The sequence below is a fragment of the Amphichorda felina genome (assembly GCF_050947745.1).
Source record: "Amphichorda felina strain 45539 chromosome Unknown scaffold_2, whole genome shotgun sequence".
Lineage (NCBI taxonomy): Eukaryota > Fungi > Ascomycota > Sordariomycetes > Hypocreales > Bionectriaceae > Amphichorda > Amphichorda felina.
In genome coordinates this window covers 3,188,964-3,211,898 of record NW_028145048.1, presented here as the reverse complement: position 1 = coordinate 3,211,898, position 22,935 = coordinate 3,188,964, and the positions used below count along the sequence as shown (strand labels likewise).

The 22,935-nt window shown below is 54.2% G+C and overlaps 8 protein-coding genes across 8 annotated transcripts; 4 read left to right on the top strand and 4 right to left on the bottom strand.

The window, feature by feature from the left end:
- Window positions 1-659: 659 nt before the first annotated feature.
- On the top strand, window positions 660-1,803 carry ACO1O0_002553 (concanavalin A-like lectin/glucanase domain-containing protein; the record flags this gene model as incomplete). The annotated part of the gene is made up of 2 exons (XM_083192019.1): window positions 660-1,012; window positions 1,185-1,803. The coding sequence occupies 2 exons, from the start codon at window positions 660-662 to the stop codon at window positions 1,801-1,803; spliced, it is 972 nt and encodes a 323-aa protein (XP_083053233.1).
- Window positions 1,804-2,396: 593 nt separating this feature from the next.
- On the top strand, window positions 2,397-3,115 carry ACP2 (acyl carrier protein; the record flags this gene model as incomplete). The annotated part of the gene is made up of 4 exons (XM_083192018.1): window positions 2,397-2,609; window positions 2,769-2,786; window positions 2,851-2,980; window positions 3,069-3,115. 4 exons carry the CDS (start codon window positions 2,397-2,399, stop codon window positions 3,113-3,115), a joined length of 408 nt encoding a protein of 135 aa, XP_083053232.1.
- Window positions 3,116-4,212: 1,097 nt separating this feature from the next.
- On the bottom strand, window positions 4,213-6,148 carry ACO1O0_002551 (uncharacterized protein; the record flags this gene model as incomplete). The annotated part of the gene is made up of 3 exons (XM_083192017.1): window positions 4,213-5,763; window positions 5,812-5,930; window positions 6,043-6,148. The coding sequence occupies 3 exons, from the start codon at window positions 6,146-6,148 to the stop codon at window positions 4,213-4,215; spliced, it is 1,776 nt and encodes a 591-aa protein (XP_083053231.1).
- A 4,746-nt stretch (window positions 6,149-10,894) lies between these two features.
- Window positions 10,895-11,413, top strand: ACO1O0_002550 (uncharacterized protein; the record flags this gene model as incomplete). The annotated part of the gene is made up of 1 exon (XM_083192016.1): window positions 10,895-11,413. One exon carries the CDS (start codon window positions 10,895-10,897, stop codon window positions 11,411-11,413), a length of 519 nt encoding a protein of 172 aa, XP_083053230.1.
- A 666-nt stretch (window positions 11,414-12,079) lies between these two features.
- Window positions 12,080-14,050, top strand: ACO1O0_002549 (HET domain-containing protein; the record flags this gene model as incomplete). The annotated part of the gene is made up of 3 exons (XM_083192015.1): window positions 12,080-12,290; window positions 12,342-13,892; window positions 13,941-14,050. 3 exons carry the CDS (start codon window positions 12,080-12,082, stop codon window positions 14,048-14,050), a joined length of 1,872 nt encoding a protein of 623 aa, XP_083053229.1.
- Window positions 14,051-16,116: 2,066 nt separating this feature from the next.
- Window positions 16,117-17,619, bottom strand: ACO1O0_002548 (uncharacterized protein; the record flags this gene model as incomplete). The annotated part of the gene is made up of 3 exons (XM_083192014.1): window positions 16,117-16,541; window positions 16,610-16,907; window positions 17,557-17,619. The coding sequence occupies 3 exons, from the start codon at window positions 17,617-17,619 to the stop codon at window positions 16,117-16,119; spliced, it is 786 nt and encodes a 261-aa protein (XP_083053228.1).
- A 236-nt stretch (window positions 17,620-17,855) lies between these two features.
- Window positions 17,856-19,551, bottom strand: ACO1O0_002547 (permease for cytosine/purines, uracil, thiamine, allantoin-domain-containing protein; the record flags this gene model as incomplete). The annotated part of the gene is made up of 4 exons (XM_083192013.1): window positions 17,856-18,567; window positions 18,619-19,020; window positions 19,072-19,239; window positions 19,292-19,551. The coding sequence occupies 4 exons, from the start codon at window positions 19,549-19,551 to the stop codon at window positions 17,856-17,858; spliced, it is 1,542 nt and encodes a 513-aa protein (XP_083053227.1).
- A 559-nt stretch (window positions 19,552-20,110) lies between these two features.
- CHL1 (DNA helicase) lies at window positions 20,111-22,896 on the bottom strand (the record flags this gene model as incomplete). Its single annotated transcript, XM_083192012.1, has 4 exons — window positions 20,111-21,412; window positions 21,465-21,994; window positions 22,200-22,677; window positions 22,729-22,896. The coding sequence occupies 4 exons, from the start codon at window positions 22,894-22,896 to the stop codon at window positions 20,111-20,113; spliced, it is 2,478 nt and encodes an 825-aa protein (XP_083053226.1).
- Window positions 22,897-22,935: the final 39 nt, after the last annotated feature.

The following is a 22,935-nucleotide window of genomic DNA, read 5'->3' as shown; positions in this document are numbered from 1 at the left end:
AGGTAATAATACACTATTATACTTACTAGCAGTACTACTAGTAGTAGTGTGTATCAGTGGGTACCAGATAAGTACTAGGCAGGTACTAGGTATAGATTCATCGTTGTTATTATCGTAATAGCCCATTAACTATCGAAAGACACATTGATTCACGCCTGTGGAAGTTTGGCCAATGAATGTGGAAGCTAAGGGATATCTCTGTTTCCCCGTTTATTAGGTGGAGATAAAGGTGGTTAACGTTAACTACTGTCTGCCTGATTGCCCGTCCTGTGGGAGTCGAAGCTGAACGGCTCGGGTGTGGGCCGCCACAAAAAGCCCATCCGGATCTCCGGGGCTCCACGGGGTCTCAGGATCAGGTCTCCCCATCCCAAGTTGCCATATTGGGGCTTGAGGTATACACTCTGGGGGCTGCTTCTCACATGGGGATCTCTGGTCTCGTTTGTGGCATCTTGTATTGCCATGGCTGGACTATTGATGTTGTGTCTTGGCCTTAGTTTTGACAGTTGTTGACAGACCGAAAAGATGCCAGTAAGCCGAATCCCTGTATGCCTATACATATTTCCACGTTTTCTTCTTTCCTGGTCTTTTTTCCCCTTACTTACGCAACACCGTCTCATATTCTGTGACACCCTCATCTACTGTTCTCGCTCCATTACAACATGAGTACCATCACATCTCGCGCCCTTCGGGCCGCGCCCCTAGTCGGCCTCGCCCTCATAATGATACGCGCCGCCATCTTTGCTGAGCCTATGGCAGATCTCATTGCCGGCATGCAGCGGTGCGGCCACTTCTCCATGCGCGGCGTCAAAGTACCAATCATCGCCACCTTCTACAAAGTCCCCATCCTTGACACAGCCCTCTCCCACATCACTATTGCCTTTGCCCAGCTGCAAATGTACCCAGCCGACCCCGGCGCGTACTGGCAGTCCCTCGTGTTCCTCACCGAGTACGGCAGTTTATATGCTATCCTGTTCTGGGAGTCTTGCCGCATGGGGTATCACATGCGTCTCCGGTAGTAAGTCATTACTACACGGTCTGAATGTGAGCAATTTGCTAACCTAGTCAAGCCCCATTTTCATAACTTTCATCGCCCAATTCATCCCCGTCGGGATCATGGTTCCCCTCTACTTATTCTGCTTATACGTCTTCTCCCCGCCGCAAAGATTTGCCTTGCCAATCAATAGGACCATTTGGCCTGCTCAAGCAGCGGGTACCCTTCCCACCATCATTCTGGCCTACTACGTGCCCCATTTCCTCAGCTACTTCCACCAGAGCTACGCCGCGCGCCACTGGTGGAACTGGATCTGGCAGCTCTACCCCATCTGGGGTTCACTCACGTTTTTAACATCGATAATTCTTGCAGCTAAAACAATTGGATACCAAGGCGGCTCATCGAAACATATCGTCAGGGTCTCCGTCGGGGTCCTCGCGGCCGTCAACACGGCCATATACTGGTATACTGCCTACAGCTCGGAGCTTTCCCTTTTCCAGCTCTTTGTACCCAAGTACTTCATCTATGCCCCCGTAGAGGCTGATGTGGCTTTGCGGGTCGTCATCCAGTACGACTACATCTGCTGCTTGGGTGCAGCGCTGCTATGGCTGGCCTTGATGCTCCGGGACCTCAAGGACATGAAGGATTGCGGCTCGATGCAGCTATCTTGGACAATGATTCTGGTTTCGGCTGTTGTCTTGAGCGGCACGTGTGGAGTGGGGACTATGATGCTCGTTGCATGGTCTTGGAGGAACGAGCTACTTATAACCCCGTTCGAGACAAAGGAGTTGGAGACAAGGAAGAATCAGTGACCTGCTATCAAGATCTGACGTGGGTTGAGTACTGTTCCAACCTACCAATGGGCCAATTATGTTTACTACTTGGTCAAATCAAACTCTAGATTAATTCAAATACACATGGATTTTATACACGCACTCAACGAACTTGAGGATACCTAGAAAGGAGACTTTAAGTATAAGATGTGGGATATTGCGCCATATAACCAGCCCACAACTAATTCATCTTAAGAAAAGAGAAATAAATATTTTCAATCTACAACCATCAATTCAACGTCTCCTTTATTCTTTTCACTTTACAATTATAAACACTGATTTTACTGCAAAGGACTCAGCTCTAGGGTAGTTGACCTCCTCGGCAATTCCCACCAATCACAGTCCCTTACTCTTCGCTGACTAACCAATCTCCCCGGCATTCTCACGTGACTCGTCAATTCGCCGGCAGCAAGCAGCTGTCGCTAGCTCCAGCGAATCCGCGCCCGCGAGAAATTTATCATCATCAACCTCCCTTGCTCCTCTCCTCCATCTCCACGGTCGCCAATTGCTCCCTCAGCCACCTCTTCCGCCTTCGCACACCCAAGTACCACCGCCTCGTTCCACAGCCCAACATGTTCCGCGCCGCTCTCCTCCGCACGGCCCGCGCCGTCGCCGCCCGCCCTGCTACGACGCAACGCACCTTCATCACCGCCGCCGCCAAGCCCGTCCGCGTCGCCGCCATGGTCCCCCGGATCCAGGCCGTGCGCATGTATAGCGCCGGTGGTGCCCTGAAGAAGGAGGAGGTCGAGGGCCGGATCATGAGCCTGCTGCAGGGCTTCGACAAGGTGAGCCGCCGACCGCCACCCCCCCTTGTTATATCCGAGAGTGAAGAAGGGCTGGGCCGCTGGGCTCGGACATGGTCCGAACTGGTTCACGTCGCGCCCTCCCTGCCGGATTGTAACTTTCATATCATCCTCAGAACTGCGAGCTAACTGTGACACTAGGTCAACGATGCCGCCAACGTACGTCCCGCGTGAAACCGAAGTCGACTCACTATGACCAGTTGTACTCACTCATCCGACACAGATCAAGCCCTCCGCCCACTTCGCCAACGACCTCGGTCTTGACAGCCTTGACACCGTCGAGGTCGTCATGGCTATCGAGGAGGAGTTCAGCATCGAGATCCCCGACAAGGACGCCGACGGCATCCACTCCGGTACGCCTCTCCCTCCGCTTCTCTCCCCCACGATGGGGGCCGGGAGAATTTGGACCCTTAGAGCGCCTCTGCTAACTCCCGTCAACAGTCGACCAGGCCGTCACCTACATTCTCAACCAGCCCGATGCCTCCTAAACGTAGAGCGCCGACGCAAACCAAAGACCGGAAAACCCGCAACTCCCCTTGCTTTGTACGACTACAGGAAACTACGCCTTAGAACGGACGGGTTGGAGATCCAGCGGAATGGGGGAATGATGACACGGGAATGATGTCCCGGGTGGCATGTATTGTGAGTACAATTGCAATCCTGATGCGAAAGGAAGCATGCGTGGGAGTGTGAGACTGGGGGCTGTGAGCATAACATTGGGGATGATATGAGGATGGACGTTAAGTCCCTGTATTAGTGTATAGATCCAACAACCGCTTTTTTGTTCTACATTGCATGGGCTGGCGTGGTGTGAGCTAAGATCACCTATTTGTTCATATTCTTGAGACGAAGTGTTGATTCTGTGCCAATGTTTGAAATTGTTCTGGATGCTCCTGCCGAGTCATTCACATCGTTTCGCCCATGGCGTTCCGCCTGCCCATCTGAAAAGATAGCTATGGTGAAGATTGTTCCGAAAGACCCTTGCGCCCACTTCCTAACCCTAAGGATGTTTGTTGACAGCCTGCCGCTGTTCAAGCAGTCCCCGCTCAAGATTCAGCAAAGAATTGGGCAGCTACCTTGAGAACTAGTGCATTGACTTGTCTCCAAACAGTCGGTTCCATCAGAAAGCAAAGATCACTCCCACCAAGTCGTCAAATTGACCACTAAATTTGAATACGCCCCGTCCCCAAGGATGAGGAGCCCGAAAACAGCAACCGCCACCACCCTTTCAATAAGGACAACATAGATAAGACATAAATTTGCGTCGGGTAACCCGGAGTCAAAGAGCACTGGAAAAGGATAAAAAAGCATGATAAAAAGAAAACTCCAAAGCCATGTATCCGGTAACTATCCCCTTTCCCTTTTTGGCGTGGCTGTATTTTCATGAAGGGGGCCCTTTTAAGACATATGAGAAGTATTAAATCCGAGCGACATGTTCGAGCATTTTGTCTTTCCGTTTGCAAGAAAAAGATGTATTTAGGCACATGCTTTGTACCGCCGAAGGAACGTGAGTCGTTTTTCGTAGATCGTGGATCATATCATCCGTTGAGAAGCATTGAAGGCCGTAATGCCGGGGCTCAGGGGGTCACCGGTTGTTGACGTGCATGTTTTCTTTGGTGTCCTTGCCTCCGTTGGCTTGGCCTCTGCCCGAAACCACGCCAGCATAACTGCCCCAGCCACCCATGCCGAGACCAGAAGATCCCCGCTTGCGCGCCCGGGTTGCCACCAGGTCATCTTCCTCTTCCATGCTGAAGACGAAGTCGGGATCCTCCTCATCGATCGGGGTTGTGAAGCGGCCCGTCACGGACGAGCTGATGCTACCGCTAGACACATGGCGCTCCATGTGACGGTCCTTTCCTGGAGTTCTCGCCGTGGATGGGTGGAGCATAGGGCTAGAGTTCCCAGGAGCGTCGTCGAGACGGCTAAGTTGCAGCTGCTGGGAGAGGACGGACATTGATTCACTCCCAGACCGCATGACCGAAGGTCGTCCGGAGACGCTGCCATAGCCGTCCATCTCCTGCGCAAGCGTCGAGTTTCGTAGGGGACTGCCCACATGGCCAAAAGCTGACGCCGTACCGCGTGCTGACCTAGATAGATCGTCTTCGTCTTTCTGACGGGGGAACACGGGACCCCACCGCCCAGGGCTGGACCCGATAGGGCTGCCGTACTTGCTGAGACCTTCAACATTGGCGTCGTCTGCCCGGATGGACCCACGACGGGCCTTCTCAGCCGGGGTGAGTAGGTCCTGAAGGTTCTCGGGCACGTAGTTCTCGGGCAAATTGTCGTTATTATCGTCAAATGCAAAGCCGGCCTCCCAGTCACGGTCAACAGCAGAGGTCGTCTTGGGCAGGCTGGAGCTGAGCATCTTGGGTCTTGGGAACCGCGAAGAGTGCATCGTGCGCTTTCCAAAGTATTCGTCACCGATACTACCATTGCCGAGTTGCGAATTAGTCGGGCTTCCAGCCATGGGTGTGGCCAAGTGGTCCGAGGAGCCAAAAGCAGACGTATGGAGGAGCTTGAGGGTCTCGGAGGTGCGCGAGTCCTTGGCATTGCTCAGTGACGGCGAGGGCGATTCGAGGCCGAATTTGGAGGGAACGGAAGACGGCCAGGGTGCGGCTGGAAAACGGGCGGCGTTAGATATACCGTTGGAGTCGAAAGAAGCAGGCAGCGGAGCATCGAGAACGGAGAGGCCCTTCCCATTGATGGGCGATAAGCCGAGGCCGAAGCGGGAGTCATCGTCGCGAGGAGAGCCGTAGTTGGAGCCGCCATGCGAGTATGGGGCGTCGATTATGGGAATGCCATTATCGAGGCTGGGTTGGCGACCCAGATGGTTGTGCTGGTTGTGATGGTCATCGTAAGGGTAGGCTGTGGCGAAGGAGGACTGGTCGGCACCGTATAGGGAGTTGGTGAGGGCGCTATTGGAGGTCGGGGGTTGGGGGTTCCCGGAGCTGCCGTGAGCGGTCTGATGGGAGTGCCCCGCGATGGTCGATGTGGGCGAGGTCGGGCTCTGGGCCGGTCGTCCAGAGAGGCTGGCGGGATTAGCGCCTATTGTGACACCATTTTTGCCGTAGTTGATGCGTCGACCATCAGGAAGGACGTGGATATTGGCGCATTTGGGGCCGAACTTGCAGTTACCCTACTCGGGTTAGAGATGTTGCGATATTGTTTGGCTGTGCAGGCTGACCTTGGCAAAGTATTTGCAGACATTCTCCGCAGACTGGCCTAGATCATGGCTGAAGGGACAGGCATTGCCCGCCTGGCAGGCACCCTGGCGGAAGAACTTGCAGGGCACGTGAGCCGTATCTGAAGAGGTTAGCGGCAAGCGATGGGATTGCGATTGACGCATCGGAGTGATTGAGCAATCACCCCATGGGTCTCGAGAATGGGACGGATGAGGGGGACAAGGAGGACGCACTCGGGGGACTGCGCGGGCCGTCGAAGCGGGGAGGCGGCATGCCGGGATTGCGCTGACCGTTGGGGATATTGAGGCTCCCGGAACGCATGTGGCGATAGTCGGGCATCGTGGGCGAGCCTGAGTCTCGAGGGTCGAGCGGGGGGAGGGGAAGGAGAGGGAGGTGGAAGACGCGAGAGCCGCGTGAGGGGAGCGTGATGGAGAGAAATGAGGACTCGGCGAGGGCTGAGGTGAAGAGGATTGAATTAGGTGAAGTGCCCGGGCCCTAGCGCAAGGCGAGTTGAAGGCGGGGCGGGGCTTTTGGACCTCTGGTGGTGGTCGGGTGGTGGTGGACTGAGTCGGTGGTGGTGGACTGGTTGTGGACTGGTGGTGGTGGACTCGCGCACTTGAAGTGGGAGCTGGAGCTGGAGGTCAGGGTAGGTGGGCTGCGCCTGCCGTCATATTATGCACCGTGAGGTGAGTCCTCCTGCCACGAGCACATGCTATCCGATGCGATTTATACCTGCCTTATGGAATGGAGGTTGACGCAGGCGCTCGCCGCCTGCACTTGCTACCTAAGGCGCCTTACGTTTACTCAAAGCAGGAAGCAGATGGGCTCTGCCTTGATTCGCTACCAGATAAGCTCTTGCCTGGGCGCACAATCGACGCAGGATCGCGGCTGGAGTTGGCCAGCGCCATGGTTCAGCTTCAAAGTACGAAGTACCTATCAAGCTTCAAACTACTTAGTACTACCTACCTTACCTAGCACCTTAGCATATTCGCCACGGATATTCTCCTGCCCGCAAGAGGAGCCCGATTGAATGCCGATGCTTCGGCTTCCCGATTTCAAATTTTACTCCGGTGTCTTAATGTGTTGGAACCTGCTTGAGTGCTACAGCCTACAGGTGCCGACTTTGGCATGGTACAACTTTCGCCGTCAAAACTTGTTCCTGCCGCGACGCGTCTCTCTTTTCTCCCCTCTCCCCTCTGCTTCAACTCGGGCGCGACTTGCATCTTCATCGCCTGACTCAATTTGTCTCACTCATACAGCTTTTATCTTCAGCAGACGGCAAATACTATTACAAAGGGATTTGTTGACGTAACCGAGGGCTGTTTACGACGGCCGACGACAGCCAACATCGGCCGCCTCGTCAACATCTCAACGCCGTTCCCGATTCGGATCTCATTGCTGCTTGGCTTGTGCAGCTTCCCGCCGCGCCTCACCCAAAGCGAGCGATGCTCGTGCTCTTTCGGATCACATCTCATCTCGCTGCCCATCTGTGTCCAACGGTGGCTGTTCGGCCTGTCCTACGCGATCCGTCGAAACACTTGAAGGGAGCTAGGGTGTGCATACCTGGTCATACAATCTTACACAATTCAGAACAATGGGAATGGCTTATATATCGACGTATGGTGTCCGGCTTTGTACAAATGTGCATGCCGCCGCATGCTTCCACCTTCTACGAGTACTACGAAAACATGCCGATCACTTTGCCGTTGCCGCGTACGACATTGGCTTTGGTCGCCCAAGGACAAAGCTCCGCCGGTCCGGTCTGAAACAACATACATTTCTCCCGCTATGGTGCCCGCTATGGTGCATCAGTGCTTCTTGCATAATAGTTGCAGAGCTGCAGAAAACCCCCGGGGCCTCGTCACTTGCCAGAGAGTGGGGGTCCTGTCTAGGGAAGGACAAGGGCACATGATTTATGCACTCCATGCGGAGTATTACTCGTGCCAACTTCACTCTGGCAAACTCCAAAGTCTCATCCTGGAACTTGTACTGACGGCTCATGATTATTCTTGTCGCTGCAAACACAGACACATCATTATTAGTTCTCCGCAGCTGCAGTAGCGACACGCTGCATCTTCGATCAATGGCATCAGCCAGTCTCATCCATTCGCCAACGGTGGCGCCGCCCTGTCGTTGGCCATCACCTGGTACGCCCACACAGCCTCCCTACATCTGCTGCAGGCGTTCGCAGTCGGCCTACTCGGCCTGGTGGACCTAGCACTTTAACGGGATCGTCCCTAGTGTCTGCAATGCGACCTTGTTTTGACGGGTGTCTGTACATCATGACATGGAGATCACGCCCTTTGCGTCCGCCCGCCCCCGTACTGGCGTTCTTATACGAGGTAATGAGGGTGTGCACTGGTCCCCTACCTTACTCCATTCGTGATGGAGGGTGGCCGTCGCCTATGTCTTACGCGGGTGACCACCATACCCACTCTTCCCCATCCTTGGGGTAACCAGCTGGAGTCACTTGCAACCCGCGGCGGCACCACCATCGTCAAAACACCCCTGGTTTTCCCCAAGGCTGCATCCCATGCCGCATGCAGTCCTGGCCTTATAATTAGTAAGTCATACAGAATTCTTCCCATCATTGTCCATTGCCGTCCTCCTCTGACGTCGTGGCAGACCATTAGATATCTACGTGTGGTGTCGGGGCGGGCCGCACACGAGTCTGGGTCACTAACCTCGTCTTCAACTCTGCATGCGAAGCCCAAGGCGTCCCGAGACAGACCAAATGGGAGTGCAAGACGGTTCTTGCGCTCATCATCTCATATGGCTTGTGGCTGGCTTGGCCTTCCTAGCGTTCCGTTCTGCCACATGGCACGCTTTGTTGGCGCCCGCCGTATTGATACCCAGTCGCTCCTCATTTCCTGTACATCGCTCCGCCTAGCCTCCACCGACTTTGCCTCTAGCCCGGCGCTGTCTCTGGCCCAGCCTCTACGCAAGCTGAACTGCATTCCAAGGTTTCCACAATCCTTGTCCTTTGGTAATCCGGACTACTTCGTACCGAGCAGGCTAGTCCACTTGATGCTGTCCAAGTGACCATTGGCCAAGAAAGCCCCAGTCTAGTGGGCGACATAGATTCTATATCATCATCCACTTGTTACTACTGACATCACTGTCCATACACCCCAAAACTTAGGCTCCCGGCCAACCAAGGCGCAGCCATGGTGTCACGCCAAGCAGGCCCGGCCCTCCATCACAACGATCCCACGCTTGGGGACCTAAGCACGGCCGCACCGTTGGCTTACATGACCAGTCATAAATCGTGGAGACTCTGGGAGACCAACCCGAAGCCGTCCCGGATCTTTCGGTAGACTAGATGGAGACCCATGATCCTTCGAGGCGAACTTCGTTTTAGTAAGTCTGGAACTGCCGTTCAGCTCAGTCGACTGCGTCAGCCACGTGGGCAGCTTTCACTGCAGGGTACTACTGCCCGCCCTCGCCGTTGAGAATGTCTTGATAAATGTATCGACGTAGAATTCAGGTATAGCCTCCAAGCGCGGAGGGCGCGTACGACGCAGCAGATACTCCCCAATCGCGTGTTCCCCTAGCTCCCCGCCACAGATCAGCGCTCGCTCTCCTGATGATGGTCTGTTTTCTTGACCACGGGATACAGCCAGGAGGCAAATCCCGGTCTATTAGGTGAGTAGTGGGTCCGTCAACGCCGACAGCCCGCATGAGTTATCAGTCATGACCATGCTTCGATCTGTAAGGAATACGAGATATTGGCATGTGGTCAGCTGGGAGGCCGGACGTGGAGTTCCTATACATGCGGTTGGCTATGCTGCGTGTAGTTGCCTCCCCACTAAAAGCCATCTGGGGCTTGCTCTGTTGCCGACGGCGTCTGCCTGTAAGGAGAGTCTACACCCAAGACGAAGGAGGTGTGGCGACCGGAGACTGGAAGTTGATGGGTGAGGTGTGAAGTTGATGTTACAAGGCCTTGGTATTTTTGGTGCTGTGCCATGCCTTGCCATAACGCACGTCCGCGCGGCGCCTCGGGAGGGGTTGGGCTGGGATGGTGTTATCGAGGGAAGGCAGCCCCTCGAGGACAGATCACGTTATCAACGCCTGACGTGCATTTATGTGATCTGCGGGCAACGAGATTGTTGGCCGTTGGTTACCGCCTGTGCTCTTTGGGCAGGAAGCCAACTTCATCTTGTTAACACATCATCATCCGTAACATCAGGCCAACTGCTCGCTCTGGATCTTTATTCTTTCACTTATTTCTATTTCTAACCATCACCTTTACTACCATAGCCTCCCTAGAGCCTGTATCACTTCCTTACTTTCCCCACCCCCCTGAGCTGCCTGGTCTCCTCCCCACTCAAGGCCCTGGCACCCCGTCTGTATGCTATGTATCGCAACCCGCCATCTGGACCCCTCCATATAGTTATGGAGCATATCCCTGGTGTGGAGTTGGAGTCCATCTCGGACTCATTTTCCGCTGGTGCCAAGAAATTAATCTCGACACAACTGCAACCTATATCCACGCAAATACGTCCACTCGTCCCCCCTCCGGAGTTTATCGGCGGCGATTGTGGCGGAATAATCCCAGATCCGCTTTTTGGGACCGTTGATCCCGACCCTAAGCTCAATAGACATTTCGGGACCGAGGAAATAGAGGCTGCTATGAGGAAACCCAAGTGATGACTTATACCGTCAACATGAAGGGAGCGCACATCGTCGCGCATTTAACCGCGCGCCAATGAAGCCTGGTGGGACATCAACCGCCAACTAACAACCGCCGTCGCCGGGTTACAACATGACACAAAAGATATATCTGACCAATAGGATATCTTTTAAGTTTTGGTGGTACTCGTGCCCTCCTCAGAGGTTAGAGGATCGAGATGAGTGGCCAATGATCGCGTTGGTGTGCAGTGATTCACGGATCGACGAAGCCAGTATTACCACGACGCTGGGTCGAAATGAATTGTCTCTAACACAAACCCATTTTTAGAAGTATATAAAAGTCATGTTCCCCTTAATGACAAATTATTCGGGGACTAAGCAAACTTGGTCCATTCAGGACTGTTGGGCCTCGGCCAGTTCCATTTTCCCTCGACAAATATCGGACTTCCCGCGATGGCCACAGAGAGGTATCCTGTATACAAAGTCAAGGAAGATCTTGCCCTTCCAGACCCTCATATGCCTCCCGGACGCCTCCATCACAGCATTTTCGTCAAGACCAATGACGACGGATCCGGTATCCCCTACAATGTCATAGGCGACATCACGTCCAGGGGAGGCATGACCTATGAATGCAGGGGCGCGCAAGACCCATTCACTTCAGACTCTCTCCATTCCAAGGAGCTTCTGGGCTACACACCCGTCGTCAACCAACGGGAGAACTGGGACGATGCACTCCGCTCGCTGCCAACACCTCCCCAGCAGAAGGCCTCCAACCCCCAAAGGGTGGGCCAGGTGGAGCCTTTCAAAGAGAGACTGGAATCTGGCGGGTTCGTTTTCTACAAAGACGGAGAAGAGCGCCAGCCTCTGTGGAAGTGCACCGAATGGACTGAGCAGTATGCCATTCCGACCCTGCTGCAAAGAGGCCTCCTCCAGCCTGAGGATAGCGCAGTTGGGACTTCAAATCTGGGCTGAAAGAATTGGGTGCGAAGGGGTAGGAAGCACTAAAGATATACCTCCGGGGACGCAGGTGTCGGATAATGGACATGGCGTCAATAAGTCAAGAATTTCATTCAGCCGACCTGGAAGTTGAGGTCTATGTAGGAAGAGCAGACTTGTTCATGTAAAGCTGCGAGACTTGGAGATGTATCTCTAGCCCTTCAGATTGATAAGGGTCAAAACCATGTACTCTAAATTCCAACAGCTTTGCCCTCTTGATAAGTTTCCCACCCTCGGGGTTATATGCATGATGAAGGGTCTTGGCTTGCAGAGGTAAGCTGGGGCGGGGTTATAACATCACTAGCTGAAAGACTCGGAGTGACAATTTTATGGTTGAATTTACAACCGCCAACAGCGCCTTCACGGTACGTCCAAGGCACGATGACAACCCGATGCCAATGCTGTGAAAAGCTCTTCCTTAGTGATTTAGTCGCCTTAGCCAAGGAGGAATTTAGCGCTCACTCGTTCCCAAAGCGTTCATTCCACCAGCACCACAGCTCCTTCAACAATCTCGAAGAAGCGGCTGACGATGGATGCGAATTCTGCCAGCTGGTATTGGATTGCTTCAAGGGAGCGCCCATGGGGGACAGATACATGTGGCCGGAGGAATGGCTAGGTAAAGGCTGCGAGATTTCTGAATCGATGTACGCCGAGGCAAAGGACCTTGAGGATTCATCTGTCAAGATTGCCCTCGATGCGGGACATCTATACTCAGCTGAAGGCGTGGACAAGGTCAAGGTCTTTGATATTCTCCTTATTCAGGTCGGCCCTATTGAGAACCTCAACTCGGATCTCGATGCCCGCGATTATTTTGGATTTCCGGTACTTAGTCTGACGCTGAGCGCTTCCCGGGGTACGTCTCTTGCCCAATTGATGAATCTACAAAGTCTAAGCGTTGTTACAGAGAAGTTTACAACAGTTGAGAATATCCGGATGGGTCGTTTCACAGTCGACCCCGTTGTGGGCACCGTGGGAAATTTCAACATTGCCCGATCCTGGCTGAAGGAGTGCCGCGAGTCTCACCCTAACTGCTCCCTCGGCCAGACCCCAGAGCTTCCGACGCGGGTCATCGACATTGGACCTCTGGATGGCTCTGAAACTCCGCGTGTTTTCCTTTCAGAGGGAATGAGGGCAGAATATGTTACGCTTAGCCATTGCTGGGGCGGCAAGATCTCGCCTCTTCTGACAGGAGATACACTGAGCTCATTCCAAGTGGCTTTGCCATATTCGACGCTACCCGCCAACTTCAAAGATGCCATCAGAATCACACGAGAACTTGGATGCCGCTACGTGTGGATTGACTCCCTTTGCATTATCCAAGATTCCAAAGGGGATTGGCAGCAAGAGTCGAAGAAGATGGCTCCATACTATTCCAACTCCACCTTGACTATATGCGCACTGGCGTCGAGCGGGAGCACTACTGGGATTCTCAACCCCCCTCGAAATACCCCTTGGAACCCCAAGCCAACCAAGTTGCGGGTATTATCAGATGGTAATCAGGAATTCAATGTTGAAGTCCAGAGAATGGACCAGGAAGAGGAAACCCTTCGTGTATTGGACATGCACTCTCCACTTACCGCCCGCGGCTGGACACTACAGGAGTCGATCCTATCTTCAAGAATCCTGTTCTTCGGCTCCCAGCAGATCTACTGGAAATGCCCCGGGGGGTTCCAAGCAGCCGATGGCGCGCCGATGCCCAACAGGTTCCCTCCGTACGAGTACGGCGGCCTATCTTCAGTCCTCCATGAGAAAACATCTAAGCAGCCACCGAACCGGCTAGACCTCCTCCAGGAATATTATGATTTGGTCGTTGATTATTCTCAGAGGAATCTGAGCTTTGATTCGGACAAGTTCCCCGCCTATTCTGGTCTGGCGCAATGCCTACAGCCGTATATTGGCGGCGACTATGTTGCCGGAATTTGGACCTCCGATCTCAAGAGGGGACTGCTCTGGTACCCTGAAATGAGCTACTGCAGACATGTCCAGTCTTACCGGGCCCCTTCATGGTCGTGGGCGGTGACCAATGGGTCGATATGCTTTGGACCCGAATCATTACCGTCGAGTGCGAGGGGACTTCAGTTGGTCGACCACAGCGTCAGTCCTAAGGATCGGAGTAACCCGTATGGGGAACTTTATGAGGCCATGCTGGTGGTGGAAGGTCTTATGATGCCGCTGGTCCGCAGTATGCAAGTTATACTGCGTAGTGCTATGGAGGATGGTGTCCACATCGGATACTGCTGGTTCGACGACCCGTACTCGGATGAAGAACTGAAGCTTGGAGCCAGCTCTGTGAGCGACATATATCTTGCTAATGAAGGTGACGAGTCCTACTTGCTATCAACGTTTTACTTGCTGGAGGACGCCCCACCTGATCTTGCCATCGATATGTCCAAATATGTTGAAGATAGCTATTTTGTTATCTTAGTTCATGTTCATAGCGATCACTCTGATGAGAGTGAGTCAGGGAAAACAGGCGCTGAAGGCCTGATACTTAAACCCATAGATGGCAAGAAGAGCACTTACCAGCGAGTGGGATATATCAACCTCAATGATCGGGGATTGGAATGGATACATCCAGATGCTTGGGAAAGGAAAAGAGTGACTCTGGTATAATTCCTGTAATGTTAAATCACCACGGCCACCACCTGAACTCCAAGTCTGGGTCTGACCTAAACAAACATGTTACACCTGCCACCTCCTATGAGCTCGATTAATCAACTCGTGAGATGATGCTCCATCCGCTCGAGGAATTAGCAACCAGTAGAACCTTATATGACCCCTCCCAGGAGCAAGGTCTCCAGTGTAAAACCAGGTGATGGCGTGCCTTGTGGGAGATGCAGATGTCTCATCTTGACCCTTCCCAACCGGAGCAGTGTCCAGCACTACTCTAAAGAATGCTCAATGTGCTACGGATACATTTTCAGGTTGGGGTTGGTTGGCTCGTGTAATCTTGTTAGCACGGGTCATGCTGCTTTGCATCAAGTCAATGATGTCTTTGCGGACATGTGCTTGCCTCTCAACCCACACAACCCCATGCTCCGGGAACTTCTGACGACCCCATTGCATGCAAGCTTCAACGGCAGCATTGATGTTCCCCGGCGGACCAAGCACCAAGCGCTTATGAAGAGAGCGGCAAGATGGTCGGCTCAACGAATTAATCCTTACCTCTGGTACAGCAACTGTCTGTCCATCAGGCCATAATTGTGTATCTCATAGCCGTGGGTCGTCAGAGCCTGACGACACAGAACGTGTGCCATCAAGCTGCCCTCGCCTGGTCCTCCGCCTCCTTACTAGGCGACGTTTTGAAAAGTCTTGATGTTTCTTGACCTCACAAGGGTGTCCTTCTATGGGACAGAAGGGTCCTGATCGAGGATACGAAAAATCTATGTCGCTAGGCATCGTCGCTGCGTCGCGAGAAAGGCTGGCCTAACGGCGATCTATGAGGATAGTTGCAGAGAGAACTAACAATTCGCAGGAGAATTCGATAACTCGGTCATCAAGCCTCGGGGGGGGACTTTGTCGAGATAATAGATGGGTCGAGTGCTGGACACAGATGCGATAAAAGGGCGGCCCTCGTTGCTGAGTTCATACTTGTAGTCAGATTTCGACCCCGCTGTCGCGGTGACATGGTGAGATGGTGAGAAGCAAGCATTGGGCCAGGTAATAGGGTGAGAAAATCATGTTCTAGAAAAGCGAGATGTCATGGGGGAGGCCCTGACATTGGTGATGGCGGGTATCGCGTTGACCAGCACTCACCAATTGGGGTGGTACATGGTACTTGGGTACATAGAGGTCGACGCTTGAACTGCGGTGAGCAATTATGAGTCATTCTGGCTCACAGTGACAAGTCGCAGACGGACCCACAGATAGCCGTCGCAAAGGGCTCCCCGAGACCCGATTCAGACGAGTGCAGGGGGGCCAGATCGGACATTGCTCTTTCGAGGATGCATAAAATTCGGCTGGGCATTGTGCAAGTCATCGCCGTCGCCAACGACACCAGGATCAATGCAAGTGTCAGGAAACTTGGTGGTCCTGCCTTGGATTATAACTCCCAGCGCGGGGAGACTCTGCTCACAATGAATCATTATGGCTCAGGATGGTATGACCTCACTGTCCGGTCTCTGTCTGTGAGGACGGCTCACGATGATGGCTGATATTGAGGGGAGTTGTGATGAGGAGCTGTGAAAGGAGTATATAGATTGGTTATAGAAGATCTCTCGAGATCCATTGCATAGGCATTGGAGATCATGATCATGATAACTTTCCAGAACCACCAGGATCTTTTCTGTGACTGTTGTTCTGTCCTAGGTGTAAGTGGCCACCCCTAATATCATAGTGGAATCCCCACATGCGTGTATGAAGAGAGAAACGGAATTTGATCATCAATTCACCATGAGTGAAGCAATGATACAACATATTTACACTAAGGAAGAGAACGACATCGTCAGAAAACACAAGACATCGTGGAATATTTTTGCGAAAGAAAAAAAAAAGAAAAGGTCAATTCACTTCGCTAAAGACACGAGGCTAACAATCCCACACCAACCCCAGATGCTTTTTTCCTCCCAGCTCCCCAGTCCGAACCCTTTTTCCCGAAGCACGACCTTAGTCCAACCCCAAAATCGTTTTTACACACAAAGAACCCTGACCGAACGCGCACGCACACGACGAACAATAAGCTACTTCTTGGCAGTGAGCACATCGCGCAGGGCCCCGACCTCGGCCTCCCGCCTAGCCAGCTTGACGCGCAGATCGTCGCGCTCGGAGGTGACCTCTGCGAGGCGGCGCTCCAGGTCAGCGAGGCGGTCGACGCGGCGCTGGCGGTAGCGGCGGGCAGCCATGGTGTTGCGCTGGCGCTTGACCGTCGTGTCGTCGTCCTGCGAGGGCTCGTCGTCCGTGGTGGTGGCGGGGCGTTTGGTGCCGGAGGGGGAGCGCTCCGAAGAGGATGCGGTGGAGCTGGGAGGGGAGGCGGAGGCCTGGTGATGGGGGATGAAGGCGGGTGTGGAGGAGGTGGTGGTGGTGGCGGTGGAGGAGGTAAAGGATTTCTGGGGAGGGTTTGGCGAGTTGGGCAGTGTGAGGAGGGGGTGAGAGAAGATCTGGTGGTCTAGAGACAGTTGTGAGTAAGTGTGTTCTGCTATAGGATACGTCGCAGATGCGGCAGTGAAAGCTTACCTCCAGACGCCAAGGCCCCTTCCATGGAGAGGCCCATGTCGTCACCTCCGAAGAGCATGTCAGTGCCTTGTGGCTGCTGCTGCTGCTGCTCTAGAATGTTCAACGACACGTTGGTGTCCAGCTCCGTGCCCAGTTCAAAGGGTCCCGGCTGCAGGAGCTGGGTGCCCAGACAGTCCAGTCCTAGTGCGGTCCAGTCAAAGTCTCCTTCACCTCCAAAGTTGTCCTCAGTCCACAGGGTATTGTCGTCCAAGAAGGAGGGCTGTTGCAGGGCGGGGTCGAGCAGGCCCTGGTACAGTTGCTGATCGTGGTAAAGGTCTTGGTGATGTTCTTGATATTGATGATGATGCAAAAACTGGTCACCACGATGGCGGGACGGGCTCCTTGGGCAACTGTGGCCTGTAGAAGACTGCGAGTCCGTGTGAAGCGGCTGGCGATGCGGTGACGGCGGTGGATTCCATAAGTGCAGAGTAAGACGCCTCTCCCTTTTATCGGAGAAGCGTGAGTTTTCTAAAGATGGTTCAGGGGGGAAAGAAAGCAGGGTGAACTGCTAGTGGCGCGGATGAGGGGGTTACTCTCATCCGGCGGCGGATGTGTTGATGGGGAGAAGAGAAGAAGAGGGAGATGGACGAGGGGGACATTTGCCACTTATACCCCGTATCGTCTGGACTGGTGGTTGGAGGAATGGATCAAGGTACATAGTGCTCCGTACTCTGTAGTACTCCGTACTCTCGTATGTCCAGCATTTGCATAACTTTGTGCTAGCGCTGACCAGGGATTGATTATCAGTGTGGAATGTGGATTGCCGTGACTCAAGGCCTCCACATTGCATTGCATTGCATCCGCCTGTGAAAACGAGACTTCTGATTCGCCAATGTGTACAATTTAGAGCTTTGCAAACCCGATCGTCTTGCTTCGGCTCTCTGCTGGTGTGTGACAGCGTGACTCACACTCTGATCCCGTGTGCTTCGCCTCTTTTTCGACGAGCTTGGCGTGTGTCTGGTGTTTGACATCGGGGATTTCTGGGCACGATGGAGCTGGAAATCTATCTCGGTACTCGTATCACCCAGAGATCCGGTCGTTTCATACTCGAGTCGATTGAGGCTGGGGCTGTACAGAGGTACAGGCAACATCGAAGATGAGGTGGCATCAGGCTGCGAATGAAATGTCTTGGGGACCGTCAGGACCCTATTGCTAGTCGCTTCGACAACACCAGATACAGACAGCTGGACCATCAATATCGCAGTCATCACCTCCCAGTGAACCGAATCTCCAGCTTCCGCAGCGGCACATACAGCAGCGCGCTTAGTACAAACGCCATCTCGAATCCAAGGTCGCCCGTCGTCTTCGCAATCGGCCCCGTCCACCAGACCTGCGCCATGCACGGCACTACCAGCCCCCAGCACAGCACACCGCTAGCCAGCGCCGCCACGCCCCAGGGCAGCTTGCTGGCGTCGCTCCAGATGTCGTGGTCGTACGCCTGCTCGTAGGGCACGCTGCGCCCGCGGCGCCGGAAGAAGAGGTGCTCGGCGCCGACGATGCCCACAAACGACGCAGACCAGTAGCCGATCAGCGCGATGAAGTTCTCAAGGCTGGCAAAGAAGTTGCCCGACACGGCGCGCACCGCCACGGGGATCACCACGGCTGTCACCACCAGCGCGAACACGTACCGCGGTACCCGCACCAGCCACGGCACCAGCGTCTGGAAGTTGAGCGTGATGGCGTACATGGTCCCCCCCGTGTTGCCCAGCAGCGTCAGCGCCAGCACCGCTACCACGAACTTGCCGAACCCGCCCGCCGACGAGACCATGGCTGCCAGGATACCGCCCACCAGCGTCTCGTCGTACGCGGCCTGCCATTCGGGCACGTTGGGGAGCGCGCCTGCGATGGCCGCCCCGAGCGTCATGAGCAGGATCGTGGGGATGGTGAGGCCCGTGTAAGTATACATAAACACGTGCCATCTGCTCATGTCAGTTAAGTGCGGCCCGAAAGAAGGGGGAGTGACTACTCACGAGGGCACCTTGGGGTCAAAGTATGTTGTCAGATCGCTCGCAATAGCCGCCCAGGGGATCATGTAGCTCGCCACAATCATGCCGTAACTCAACACGGCCGCCGCGCTGGCAGGCTCCGCCGGTGTGCTCTGCTTCTTGAGATCGCTCCCTCCGCACCCAGCAGCGATGGCAATAGTAACGAGGGCTGGGAAGAAGGCGTACGTCTCGTAGTAGTGAAGGACGCGGAATCCGCAGAACGAGATGAACAGCCCCAGGAGCGCAATGATGACGATTCCCGCGTTAGGCGTCAGATTGCCGTCTGAGATGGCCGATAGGCACTGCCCACCAACAACGCAGATGATGATGATGAAGCCCGTGAGTGTTGCAAGATTGAGAAGCACGGGGATCGAAACAAGATAGCGGCTTCAACAGGCTATTAGCTATACTCTGAAAATGGGGGTGACTAAGGCTCACCCAAAGCTATATCTGGCCTGAATCATCTGTCTCATGCCCGTCTTGGGACCAAGCGTTGACAGATAAGCCGGGGCCGTAGTGGTGAGCAGGCAGAAGAAGAGGATGACCAGGGAGGAGTCGCGGAGGCTGAGTCCATAGACCATAGGTCCCAGGAGCCCGAACAGAACACTTTCCATCCCGTTAGCATAAACTCGGCTCTCATGATATTGGCCGAACTCACCCTAGGATATTGGTGTTCATGGAGCACCAAACAGTGAAGATATTCCAAGGCCGTTTTGACTTGCGATCCTCGACCGGAACAGGCCGGATACCCTGGGCTTCGACACAACCCAGCCGCAAGACCTTGTCCAGTATCTCGACGGCGCGCGACGACCGAGACCCAGGGGTAGTCGACGATTTGAGACCACCCTTCTCATCCCCGAGGATGGCCTGGGGCTCCCGGCTGGAGGGAATCTCTCCCTGCTCCGCGTCGGACAACATCATGCGCAGAATCCGTCGGTCTCAAAACCCACGGAGTTTGGACTTTCGATAGAAGATGAACAAGGCAAGGCCGAGATGGTTGGTACCGGGGAATAAAAAAAGGTTTCCGCCGCGTAGTGACTCAGTTCCTGGAAAAAGGCCCAGAAAAAACTTGTAAAAGCCTCTAGTTGGCGGATGAGAAATGCGGGACGCGCCGGCTGCAAGCCCGGTGGCGTTCGGCTCACACCCGGTTGGGGAGCTTAGTAGTGATTTTATACTCGTGCTAAACACTGGTTATTATATATGTTCTAAGCATCTCAATCAGGTGAGGCGGTGGTTTCTCGTCATGAGACAATAGCTGATCATTATATGTAATCTCGTAGCCCCTTTCTTGATGTTACTGATAATAGCGCAAGTCGTCGCCGGCGGCAGTTTTATGGTCTCGGAGTTTGCCGCAAGGTGCCGAATACCTACGGCTGCAGGTTGCATTCGCCGTATCCACGTACTGTGTGCGGAAAGTCTCAAGATGCGCCAACGATCATTGTCTCGCGACCATAGAATACCATAGGGCGAACATACTCTAGGGTCTCGCAGCCATCTTCCTCCCCCGGAAGAAGCTCCCTAGAGCCCCCATCAGCCCACCAAGACCCTTCTCCTGGCTCCCGGCCTGCATCCCGCCCTGGATCCACCCGGGGAGCTTGCTCCGGATCCTCTCGGCTCCGAACCGCCGGTCGACCAAGATAATCGCTGCGTAGTCTCCCCGGTGCCGGATCGCCCGGCCGATGCTCTGGTTCACAGCTCGCATGCATGCATTCTCGTAGAAATCCCGACTGGCCTGCTTGGCCCTCGCCCTCGCCTCATCCTTGCCAATGGCACCACCTCTGGATTCGTCTGTGAGCTGCGCGTACATGGCCGACTCGATGTACTCAATCTTGGCCTTCCAGTCTGGCGACGCAATGTTGGGGTATGGCAGGCCGACGACCATGACACAGCGCCCGAGGCGGTCGGAGAAATTAATACCCTCCGACATCTTACCGCCAACTACACTCAACAGCAGTGCTCCCTTACTTTTACCCCCCTCTTTGCCGCCTTCGTCGCCCATGATGGCTTGCGTGTACTCGCCAAGTACCTGGTCGCTTGAGCCGCCCTTGGTCTCACGGAACAGCGCCTTGCGCGTCTGCAGTCGTGACCAGATAGACTGTGAGTTCGATCCGTGGCTCTGCTGCCACACGTTTACCACCTCGTCAAGGTACCCGTAGCTTGGGAAGAAGACGACAACGCCGTCTGGGACAATAGCACATGCGTTGACAATGGACATTCCGAGCTGGTGGATCATCTCGCGGTCGCCGCGCTTCTGGAAGCTGAATTCGAACTCTGGCGCCCCCGGCGTCGTTGACGCCAGTGTCCAGACGCACAGATTCTCAGGTGGGATGACATGCCCACAGCTCAAGGTTGTCACCTTTGTACTTGGTAGCTGCGGGAAGAGATGGTCTCTATAGTCCTGGAATGGTGACATGGTGCCACCTGCCAGGATGACGGCGCGAGCGCTAGAGGCAATAGCGGAGAAGGCGTGCGTCGGTGAGAGTAGGAGGTAAGACAGCCGAATGTCTGCCGCCGGTCCGGATATCTTCTCGTAGAATATTCGCCCCTCGGAGCTAAGGTTGGTAAGTGCAGCGAGAAAGGAGACAAGAGTGTGCAGAACCGGCGTGGACGATTTAGGAACACCCTTCGGATCGTTCTCACTCTCGACGTGGGCGACGTAGCTCTCGATCTTGAACGCCAGCTTCGATTCTTGGATGTATTGAATCAGTTCAAACATGTTGATTTGATCAATACCCTTGTGGCGAGTGAGATCGTTCGGGTCCACGATACCATGCTCTTGCTGTTACGGTCAGGTCTCATGCACATCAGCCGTGAGATAGCAGTAAACGCACCTTGGGCTTCATCGCTCCTGTCATCCATTCTGTGAGTCCTTCGATTACTCTGGCAACCCGACCGACATTGACGCGATTCGCACCCTTTAGCTTCTTGCCGAACCGCTTCACGTAGACGCTCAACATCTCTTTGGCTCTCTTCATGTCAGTCAGCCGAATCTCTGCCGCGTGCACACTGGCGACCGCGTCCATGACGTTGTGTGCCTCGTCAATGATGACTATATTCCCCTCCAGCTTAATTCCAAGAGCATCTCGGGCACTCCTTTGCAGTAGTAGTGGATACGGGAGAGTGACAATCTCGGCGCCAGGCAGAGCGGTTCGTGAGGCATAGTATGGGCACACAGAGAGTGACTTGCCCAGCTGATGTAGATCCTCAATGTCTGGGAGAGACCCCAAGGCCGTGTCACGGAACTCGTGTGTTTGTGATAGGAGCTCTTCTTTGGGAACAAACTGGCACTTCTTGCCCGACTTTGGCTGCTGTAGCTCTGCGCATCGATCATTGATGGCTTGGACAGACCCCAGCCTCGACACTGAAGAATTAATACAGAGCTTTTGCCGCGAGGAAAGAGGGAGCAGTTTGACAGGTTCTGACTTCGACTCTTTTCCCTGAGCCATGGACTTTGGTAACGACGACGGAAACGCAGGGCGGCGAAGCTCCGTGATAAATTGGGATAATTGGGAATGGGTTCTTGAGGTATAGTAAATCTATCAAAGTTACCACCCTGGTCTTGCAACGCGAAACAACTGGTATTCGCACCTTGATATTCTCTTCTAGAAGCTCCTCCTCTTCGGTCGCACCAGGGCCCTTCCAACCGCCCAGGCCGATCTTGGTCAAGATATCGCGAGACTCTTTGCTCAGGCCCGACAAGGGATCCTGCGAGTCAGCAGCCCGATCATCCGGGTCGTTTAGCAGCCACTCGGCATCTTCATCGTCTACTGTACGGTGGGAAGCGGCGTGCTCCTCTATGCGGCGACGCTTGCGGACGCGGTCCTCAAGAGCCTTCTCTTTCAGGCGAGCCACCTCGAGTCGCTTCTCGCGATCTTCCCATCGCCTCACGAGCTCGTCGCGCTTTTGGCGCAGAAGCTGGTCAATAATCCATGATGGCTCATCTTTGTGGGCCTCTACGGCTTCCTGTAGAGCAGCCTCATGCCTAGACGATTTGTGGTATCGCAGCCATGTTAGGGAGGCGCAGATTAGTGACAGTGACTTGCCCTACAGAGAGTCAGCGTCGTAAACAGAACTGACCAGCCTGATGCCACTCACTGTTCCGGTTGGACTCTCGAGAATGCCGACCTGCCCATCACCAGCTTCCAGCACCTCAAAAACCGTCCTCATGAACTCCTCTTGCACATGGTACGGGGTGAAAGGATGGTGGAAGTCGATCTTTTCAAGCTGATGTGACACATTATCGATATCCTCATCCGCTGCCATGGCTACTATAGGATGACTAGGCGTGCATGGCACCAGACT